The following is a 10,899-nucleotide window of genomic DNA, read 5'->3' as shown; positions in this document are numbered from 1 at the left end:
GATAACTGCTGTAGAGATGTCTGCTGTAGAGATAACTGCTGTAGAGATGTCTGCTGTAGAGATGTCTGCTGTAGAGATGTCTGCTGTAGAGATAACTGCTGTAGAGATATCTGCTGTAGAGATGTCTGCTGTAGAGATGTCTGCTGTAGAGATAACTGCTGTAGAGATGTCTGCTGTAGAGATGTCTGCTGTAGAGATATATGCTGTAGAGATGTCTGCAGACACTAGGGGTGTAACGGTACGTGTATTCGTCCGCGAATTTACGGTACGGCCATCACGGCGTGGTACGTGCAGCCATACGAAGAATACGCCTCACAGCGCAAACACACCAGCCGCACATGCAGGCACTCGCGAGGTCCGTGCGAGAACAGCTCGCGTGGCCGGGCACACCGAGGCACATTTACATTGGAACAGCTGCAGGGTCATTACAATTTTACAGTTTTCTTCGTTTTCTTGTTCGCCCAATAATCAAATAAGCACAAAGCACAGCTGATCAATAAAAAAAATAAACATACTTTTCCTATAGAAAATTATTCTATTTAATAATAATATTATAATAATTATCATAAATATAATATATAATTTTTTTTTAAATAAAAAAGTATATTAATAATAATTATTATAAATATTTTTTTCCTGTTGTACTAGAACTCGTACCGAACCGTGACCCCAATACCGAGGTACGTACCGAACCGTGGCTTCTGTGTACATTACACCCCTACACTCTAATGTAACAGAGATAATGGCATTCGGTTTGTGGTGCTCAAAGCACTCAAAATGTCTCTTTCCAGAACAATGACACGGTTACTAAAGATAGTACACAGACCTTATTGTGAGCAGTTTCATTTAGGAACTATTTTCTACCAAAGGACACCCGCCGTACATTATTACTGTGTACAGCCTGTGTGTCTGTCTGTGTATGTTACGTTGAGAGGTGACATCTAGATACATAAGAGCATTTATTTATTTACAGTACATCCTGGGAACTGTCTTTTCTCTGCGTCGAGGTACGAGCTCTATGTGTGCTCTCTCTCTCTCAGAGCCAGGAATCACACTAGGGGAGTACATCGACAGTGTTTCCAGGCCAGCCTCCCCTCCCAGCGCAGAGGTCCTGACCCCATCACCAGAGAGCCCGGCGGGCCGGGGTGGGGGTGGGGGTGGTGGGGGATGCGGTGAGCTCCAGCGAGCTCCAGCTCACCTCTAGTTTCGTTTATAAACACCAAACACCTCTGCCTAGAATAACTGGACTAGCGCTTCTCTCAACACCCCTGGGTTGCCCCCGCTGTTTAGTTGTTTGTGTTACACCCCCCCCCTCCCCGATGTCTCACTTCCACTCTCACAGGATACACAGAGAGAGACCCATTCTCCCTGCCCTCCTCTTTTGTTCTCTCCTCACATCTCTACTTTCCCCAGTTGAAGTGGCTTGATTTGCCAGTTGATTGCGCAGGGGGTTTGGTGGTGTTGCCTGCTGTATTGGACATTGTGGTCCTGTCAGTCACTGTGATAGCGTGCATCTCTCATTTTCTCTCCCTTCTTCTCTCTCTCTCTCTCTCTCTCTCTCTCTCTCTCTCTCTCTCTCTCTCTCTCTCTCTCTCTCTCTCCCAGGAGCTGATCCCAGAGTTCTACTACCTCCCGGAGATGTTTGTCAACAGTAATGGCTACCCGCTGGGCGTGCGGGAGGACCAGAGCGGGGTGTGTGACGTGGACCTGCCCGCCTGGGCCAAGAAGCCGGAGGACTTTGTCAGGATCAACAGGATGGTAAGGGCTAACGGGTGGGAATCATCACCGTTACCATGCCGATATGAGGCCTATTATCAGGGGTTATGATTGGATTGTGAAATGATTCTCGATGCGTTGTGACTTTTCATTCGATCCCGTTCCATAGGTTATGTGTTGTTTTTATTTCTACAGCAGCTGTACTTGTATTGTTGTTACAAGTCTTCATGGTTGAAAACTAAGTTAATAGAATAAGTTACTGTTAGAGAGTTTAAATAAGCACACAATGCCAGCAACAACAAAAAATAGCGCAAATGTGCGATAGCTGCAACATTTTGCAATAGGCCACTCCCAATTGCCATGCCCCCCTTTTAGCTAATTAGCATGAACACACACACACACACACACGCACACACACACACACACACACACACACACACACACACACACACACACACACACACACACACACACACACACACACACTTGACCTCCATGCCCAATTTCAGCCTCCCGGTGCCGAATCCAGTGGCCACTAGTGGGAGGGGACATTTTTGTCAACCCATATAGCTGCTGGTTAAACACATTCAGATACATTAAAAAAATGTATCATTGAATTTTTGCGTGTCGATGCTAAATCGCAAAAATGTTGACGCGTGGTCATTACATGAATTGATTATGTCTCCCTCCCCTAGCGAGGGCATTCATGTTGGGATGTTTCATCTTCCCTGCTCTGTCGGGAGCTCCTTCAGGCCATGGCTGTGATTCATGGATGAATGCATGCATATTTACATACAGCATACATTACAATGCAAAACTCTGCAATGCAATATAGATACAGCTATACTGCCCTAGCTTTAGATTCAGACTTTTATTCATTCATTCAAACCTTTATTTACGTCTCGACAAGATCACAGATGTTAGAGAGGAAGCATACTAGGACCGTTACTGTTCCTAATTTATGCAAATGACATGTCGTCAGCTTGTGACTGCAACTTGTTCCTGTTCGCGGACGACTCGGCCCTGCTGAACAAGTTACAGGTTGTAACTTGTAAAAAACCCTCAGCTCGGAACTCGGCAGAATCTGCACCTGGCTCGCTGATAACAAACTATCTTTACACCTGGGTAAAACAGAGTCCATTCTCTTCGGTTCAAATAACAAACTCAGCAAGACCGACGGCTTCTCAGTTACAGTGGGTGACAATATTGTCACAAGGAAAGATGAAATTACATACCTGGGTTCCATCCTAGAGGCAAATCTTTCCTGTGACAAAATAGCATCCAATGTAATAAAAAAAAAGTTAACCAACGAATTAGATTCTTGTACCGGATCTCCTCTCTGGTAAACAAGAATACCCTGAAGTCTCTGGCAGGAGCACTCATTCAAGGGTACTATGACAATGCTTGCACCTCATGGTACCAAAGCACCTCAAAGTCAATAAAAACAAGATGACAAACATCACAAAACAAACTGGTCAGACTACTGCTTGACCTTACTCCTAGAACCCACCTCACCCCTGCCCATTTTGACAACCTAGGATGGCTTAGAGTAGAGGACAGAGTACAGCAACTTGCAATGGGCCTGGTCTACAAGATACACTACACCACTAAGGTACCCATGTACATCAAGAGTCAAGAGTCAAGAGTTTTTATTTGTCACGGCATACAAGTATACAGTGAAATGCGGGGGGTCTTGCCCGCAACGATTGTGCATAATACAATAATAATAATATAATAAGAATCCAATAGAACGACATTGTGCAATAATACAAGTAATCAAAGTAGGGCATATTGGTATATGTACATGAGTATTTACAGAGCATGGTAAGACATGCTAGGTCCTGTGATAGTGCAATACACTGTTAGCTACGGATGAGGCACTGGGTCTTTATGTACACTGCTATACAATGCTATATTATACAATCTCAAGTTATACTATACTATTTTTAAAGTGACCTTTCCTTTTGTAAAGTGACCATAAGTGTGAGCGTGTGCAGCATGAGTGTGTGTGTGCTCATGTTAAAGTGGCTGCTAGTGTGTGAGCGTGTACAGTGTGTGTGTTGTGTGTGTTGTGTGTCAAAATACTTCCCAAAGGTCAGTGAATACCACGACCACAACACCAGAGGGAGCTCCACAAATCATGTTAAACCCAGATTCGGCTCAAACAAGGGACTAAACACGTTTCGCAATTATGCCACATCAATGTGGAACGCCCTACCCACAGCTGTAAAGGGATGTGAATCACTACCCACTTTCAAAACCACTCTCAGGCTACGTTTAGACGGAGAGAGTCTGAACAGAAACCGCAAAAGTCGTCTCTCTTTTAATTTTGCGTTTAGACTAGCGTTTTGGGATGGAATTCTCCGTGCAGACGAGGCTGTAACAACTCGAGACGACTGAGCCCCGCTGTCACACGATTGGCGCATATGTCACATGACGTGCTGTGAAGACCCGCCCTACTCTGCCTCTGATTCGCAGACTGTGGGTGGGGAATGTGATTGGACCAAAGCAGAGTCACTCACAGACAGTGGGTCCAGTCACACCGCGGGACAGATTCTTGTGTATTTAAAAGTACTGCCAATGTAGCCTTCAGGTGATCGCCATGGATAGAATCAGACATGCTTTGTTTACGCTTCTAGGCTACTGGCGCATGCCTGTGATGTAAGCAGTACACGCGACGAGAGCCTTGACAACCCTTTCGTCATCGTTTTATGCGGTTTGACAGTTTAGATGATAGCGCAAAGGTTTATCGTTTCTAGGAATTCCACCCTGGAAGGTAGTCTCACTTTTTTGCTTTTTCACCCCGTAAAAACACAGTTTCCGTATAAACGAAAGGCACATCCGAAAAAATATTTTTGCGGATTCACCTGCTAGCGTTTCCGTCTAAACAGGGCCTCAAAGAGCACCGACAGGAGACTGCAATTCGAAACTGGCCCCTGTAAATGTCCAAACCCAACCCCCTCCAATGTACAGTTCCCCACCCCGCCTACCCAACTACCCCCCACCCCACCCACCCAACCACCTCCAATGTCACTTATATGCCACTATCTGTCCCAACAATGACAAAAGGTATTCTTAATGGTATTTTAACTCTCTCAGTCCTCTCTCTCTCCCCTGCCCTCTCTCAGTCCTCTCTCTCTCCCCCTGCCCTCTCTCAGCCCTCTCTCTCTCTCCCCATGCCCTTTCTCAGTCATCTCTCTCTCTCCCCCTGCCCTCTCTCAGTCATCTCTCTCTCTCCCCTTGCCCTCTCTCAGTCCTCTCTCTCTCCCATGCCCTCTCTCAGTCCTCTCTCTCTCGCCTGCCCTCTCTCAGTCCTCTCTCTCTCTCCCCCTGCCCTCTCTCCGTCCTCTCTCTCTCCCCTGCCCTCTCTCAGTCAGTCCTCTCTCTCTCTCCCCTGCCCTCTCTCTCTCTCTCTCTCTCTCTCTCTCTCTCTCTCTCTCTCTCTCTCTCTCTCTCTCTCTCTCTCTCTCTCTCTCCCCCTGCCCTCTCTCTACTGTGTGTCTCTGACTTATTCATGAAGAGTGTAATAAAGTGCAGCGCTCAATACTAACACTGTACTGCTGCTGACCCCAGTGATGTCACTAAAGGACAGGGCCAGTAAGTTACCTAATGCCGGGCCTCATCAATCATGATTTGGCTGGCAGTGTGCAAGGCTCTTTACGCGTGTATGTGTGTGTGTGTGTGTGTGTGTGTGTGTGTGTGTGTGTGTGTGTGTGTGTGTGTGTGTGTGTGTGTGTGTGTGTGTGTGTGTGTGTGTGTGTGTGTGTGTGTGTGTGTGTGTGTGTGTGTGTGTGTGTGTGTGTGTGTGTGTGTGTGTGTGTGTGTGTGTGTGTGTGTGTGTGTGTGTGTGTGTGTGTGTGTGTGTGTGCACGTTTGTGTTAAAACAATGTAGGCATGGTCATCCACATGCAGGTCAGAGAACTCCCAGCAGGCTTTGAGAGCAGCACAAAGGCTTCTGGGACAGAAAGGGATACTCCTCTCTCCACCTTGCTGACAGATACTAGTTCACACAATACCTACTCTAGTCTGTCACATAGATACTCACCACTGAACGTACTTCAATGCACATGTCATTTACAGTATCATTTGTAAACATGCAGTGTGTGTGTGTGCATGCATAGAGCATTGTACATACTATCCGTCCATTTGAACAGACACATACTGGTACATATGAATCAGAATCAGAAAGGTCTTTATTGCCAAGTAAGCTTGCACATAATAAGGAATTTGTCCTGGTCGTTTGGTGCATCAACATTAACAGACAATTAAAGTAGAATAAATCAAATGGAATATATAAACTAAATTATAATAAAAATACAATCCACTGGGGTTTGTAGTCCTAAATCCTAATGTTCAGGAGGTCATCTCTGGTGAAAGAGCTCCTGATGTCTTGGCCAAACACTGAATTTAGTAACAAAAACATACAAAGCGACGCGCACCAAAACACAGAGGCAACCGTCCGTGGCGTCATCTTGGGTCATAATAATAATCTTGAAAATGTTCATATAAATATATTAGGGCTGTCAAAATTAATGCTTTAACTTTGGAGATCAAGTTCAAGTTCAAGTTCAAGTTCTTTAATAGTTGTCATACAGAAGTACAGAATACTTTCATACAAAATGCTTCTTACTGTTACGCTCCAGAGACTGTGCTAGACAAGATAGTATCAAATAACATAATAACATAATATAGCATGAATTTAGAAGAAAATGAGGTCACAGTTGTTCGGTATAGACATATGTACAATGTTCTGAGTTACCATATAATATACAATACACAATACTATGCAGTGTACTAATGTACAGTACTATCTAGTGCAAAGCAGAAATGGGATGAGGTACAATTTTAGGTACAATTTACAGTAAGGTGTACGAGTTGTAGTGCAATCCTTCATCCATAAATATAAAGTGTGGGGAGTGGGTGCTACAGTGTGTTTGTTTAAAGTGGGTGTGTGCTATAAAGTGTGTGTAGTGGGTGCTACAGTGTGTTTGTTTAAAGTGAGTGTGTGCGTGTGGATGTGTGTGCTATGTGTGTTTGGTGGTTGTTGTTGTGTAGTGTTCATTCATTGTTCGTTTAGCAGCCTGATGGCCTGGGGATAGAAGCTACTTCTGATCTTTCTGTGCTCGCCTTGAGACTCCTGTATCGCTTGCCTGACGGCAGCAGTTCAAAGAGGCAGTTGTTCGGGTGGCTCGAGTCCTTAATAATTCTCTTAGCCTTCCCCTTGCAACGCTTGTAGTAAATGTTCTGGAGGGTGGGGAGCCCCCCTCCAATTGTGCGTTCGGCTGAACGTGTCACTCTTTGTAGTCTGCTTTGGTCTTTTGCAGTGCTATTCCCAAACCAGGAGGTGATGTTGCCGGTCAAGATGCTCTCTATTGTACATGAGTAGAAGTTCTTAAGGATCTTCTGGCTGACTTGGAACTTCCTTAGGCGCCTGAGGAAGTAGAGGCGTTGTCGTGCCTTCTTCACCACACTGTTAATGTGTATGGTCCATGTCAAGTCCTCGGATATGTGGGCTCCGAGGTACTTGAAGCTGTTGACTCTCTCAACCGGTGCCCCGTCGATGCTGAGGGGGCTGTAGTCCTTGACCCCCGACCTCCTGAAGTCCACAATCATCTCCTTTGTTTTGCTGACGTTCAGGGAGAGGCTGTTTTCCTGGCACCATCCCGCCAGGACCTTGACCTCTTCCAGGTAGGCCCTCTCGTCGTTGGCAGAGATCAGGCCCACCACCACTGTGTCGTCAGCAAATTTGACGATTGTATTGCTACTCCGCTGAGCCACACAGTCGTGTGTGTACAGGGAGTAGAGGAGGGGACTCAGAACACAGCCCTGGGGGGCCCCTATGTTGAGGGTGATGGATGAGGAGGTGCAGTTGCCTGCTCTCACCACCTGGGGTCTGCCAGTCAGGAAGTCCAAGACCCACTGGCAGAGGTCATAGCCCAAGCCCAGGTCCCTGAGCTTGGCTATGAGTATGGAGGGGACTATGGTATTGAATGCCGAGCTGTAGTCGATGAATAGCATTCTCACATAGTTCCCCTGCCTCTTGTCCAGGTGTGATGCTGCTGTGTGCAGCACATGGGATATGGCGTCCTCCGTGGACCTGTTGGGGCGGTATGCAAATTGCAGGGGGTCCATGTTGATGGGGAGGGAGGAGCAGATGTAGCCCTTTACTAGATTAATTTAAATGATTTAAAGCATTAAAATAAATTAATCTAGATTCATCTATGGAGTGAAAAATCTTCAATCTTAGCGCCACGGATATAAGAAAGAGGTCTAGCTGAATCAATGTTGATGGTTTTGTTGAACATTTGTATTTCACAGGAGAGAAACTGTATTCAAAGAAAGCTATTAAAATAGTCTTTGAATCTAAATATACTTTCTTTGTGTAGATTTTACATTAATTCCATGATTTTACTCAAGTAAATATCTGTTACAAGCTTCGGTTTTAAGTAGAAAAATGCTATTTTTAATCTAGATTAATCTAGATTAATTACAGACAATTGTGAGATTAATTAGTACTTTTTTTTTTATATATATACAAAAACAATTATATAACACATTAGTGATTCTACCCAGTTCATGAATGTTCTTACATGTTGCCCTCTTCTGGTTCTTCTAAACACGGTAAACACTGGTGTCTGCTAGGACGTTCCCGGGGAAATCATCCGGCACACAGGAAGTGATTTGGTTTAACGTCGCCAGCAGCAACAGCAGGTTATTTGGACTCAATAGAAGACTAACTCAGTAGTAAATATTTAAATAGAAACCACACCAAAAATACAGACAAGAGCTTCAATGTGTAAGGCGAGGAAGAAAGAAGTCGTGGGCTTGCTGTTGTCGTGGCCTGAAGACAGGGCCGCTGTGTTTTCGGAGCGCGGGGGGGGGGGGGGGGGGGGCGCAGGATTAGAGGCGGGGGTCGGCTGTGGGAACACACTTGACCTTTTCAGGGAGAAGGACAGTGCCGGGTTGGAGGGCCGGCTCACGGAGGTGACCTTTCCCCCGAGCTACCGCTCACACTGCCTGGTCAGCCCTGTCTGCTACACAGTAGTGGGGTGGGAGTGGGGGTGGTGGGGTGGCATTGTAGTGAGGGGGGTGGGGGGAGAGAGATGGGGCGTTATGTTATGGGAGACATGTCTAGGACTCGACAAAATATATATACTGTGTATTTCTCCATATATATATATTCGAGAGGGCACGTCACCAAAGAGAGGATCATAGTGGATATTTTATTTCATGGAAGGAGGCTTGTGTTGCATTATGTGTTTTTTTTTTTTTGTATCTGTATCTACGCACCCAGACATATCACAGTCAGAGCCACCATTTTCTCCTCCTTTATTCTGTTCTCTTGCTAGCCTCTGCTCTGGCTTCCTCTATTATCTTATTTCTGTCACTGAATATCTCTCCCTCTCTCTCTCTCTCTCTCTCTCTCTCTCTCTCTCTCTCTCTCTCTCTCTCTCTCTCTCTCTCTCTCTCTCTCTCTCTCTACCTCTCTCCCCTCCCATTCTCTCTTTTACCCCCCCCCATCTCTCTCTCTCCCTCTCCCCCTCTCAGCCTCTCCCTCCCTGTTCCCATCTTTGCATGTGCCACTTTCAATTGCAGTGATGTGCCCTGTGGCGAGCTCAGCCACTGTGTGGAGGAGTTGGCTGTTATTCCCGACGCCAGGGGAAGTGTGTGGCAATTCCTCTAGCGAGGCCGCATACACTAAGGCGCTAGCGAGCACACTGGGGAATTGCACATAGAGAGAGAGTCTGCAGAACGATACGTTAAAAGCAAAACTGCGTCGCCTCCATTAGGTGTTTTCTAATAATAATCGTCCCGGAGATCTTAACCAAAGTCACTCCACTGAGACTCTCATAAGAAATCGATCCTCCTCTTTTTTCCCAGCGCAAGTAGTTCATCAATGTACCCCCAGCAGACGCTTTACAGTAAATCGGATAGCCATTAGTATTGAGTAGCGTTGCTCTCCTCCACGCGCAGATAGCCGGTCGTTATTTTTAATAGATGTGAGAAATGTGATAGGGGGTCCCCAGAGGCGCGCGGCGTGTGTTAGTTTAGCACATTTCCGACACACAGCGGCCCTCTTTAAGAAGCTTCTCTCGATAGAACAGGCTGAGTGATTCTAATACTACTCTGTGCAAGTTACTTGCTTCCCTCCTCTCCCTTTGTGTTCCATGTAATGAGGTTTGTGATGGTTTGCCCGTGTGCCGTGATGTTGTCAGCCTCAGTACGGGGGCTTTACGTCGCGCCGCGGCCGGGGTTTGAGGTTTGTGTTGTTGCCGCCGTGCACCGCCGCTCCCGATGCCTCTCACCTCTAATTGCCCCGTTCTCCTTTGACAGGCGCTGGAAAGCGAGTTTGTGTCGTGTCAGCTGCATCAGTGGATTGACCTTATTTTCGGCTACAAGCAGCGAGGCCCCGAGGCGGTGCGCGCCCTCAACGTCTTCCACTACCTGAGCTACGACGGCTCCGTCAACCTGGACAGTATCGCCGACCCTTCGCTCCGAGAGGTAGGCCGCCGTGCACTGCACACGTCACCGTGGAGGCCGAGCCCCTCCCCTCTCTCTCTTTTACTCTCCGTAGACAGTACTTCCTGTGTCTCTCTTCCTGGCATGTGTTTTTTTCGGGAGGGGGGGGGCTGCGGGAGCTTTTATATCAAGCATCTGTCAATCATTTATTGTTCCATGCAAATGTCACCCAGGGGAGGATCACCCTGTGCGCTGCTGACTCATGGACTTTGCATTGAGATTAGCCTCCCTTTGTGATCACATGAGTCCTTCACTCCCTCAGAGTGATCCTCACTAATCTTTTAATAGCCATCCACTGTGTGGGATCCAGAATAGGTCTTTGTCTCCCATTAGGAAATACATTTTCCTTATTAACCCCCACCCCGCCCAACCTCATCACCCCCCCACCCCCCACCCCATCCATTTCCGGCTGAATATCATCCTCCTCCTCCTCCTCTTCCTCCTATCATCAGATCAATGAATTTGAATGGCTTCGGCGGCGTCCGTCGATGATTCATCAGGGGTCACCTGATCAATAGACTGGGGGAGGGGTGGGGGTGTGAATCCTCTCATTTTCGACTAATTAATTGAACATGTATTAGCTGGTCTCTTCGCCGGCAGTGCTTGTGAATAGCTTAATTGCGTCGAGGGGGAGAGGGTTGCAGGGGACGGCAGCTGGCAAGC

At 46.7% G+C, this 10,899-nt stretch overlaps 1 protein-coding gene across 1 annotated transcript in view; it reads left to right on the top strand.

Moving 5' to 3' along the window:
• LOC311247950 (neurobeachin-like) overlaps positions 1-10,218 on the top strand; it is a gene marked incomplete at both ends in the record, with an annotated part of 73,139 nt that extends 62,921 nt beyond the window's left edge. Inside the window, 2 exons of the mRNA XM_084338926.1 lie at positions 1,606-1,758; positions 10,051-10,218. Of these exons, the coding sequence (XP_084195052.1) occupies positions 1,606-1,758; positions 10,051-10,218 (321 nt within the window). The remainder of the gene's footprint in view (positions 1-1,605; positions 1,759-10,050) is intronic.
• Positions 10,219-10,899: the final 681 nt, after the last annotated feature.

The sequence above is a fragment of the Notolepis coatsorum genome (genome assembly GCF_963971535.1).
Source record: "Notolepis coatsorum genome assembly, contig: SCAFFOLD_698, whole genome shotgun sequence".
NCBI classification, from domain to species: Eukaryota; Metazoa; Chordata; class Actinopteri; order Aulopiformes; family Paralepididae; genus Notolepis; species Notolepis coatsorum.
The sequence above is the reverse complement of the archived record's forward strand: the minus strand, read 5'-3'. Positions and strand labels throughout refer to the sequence as shown.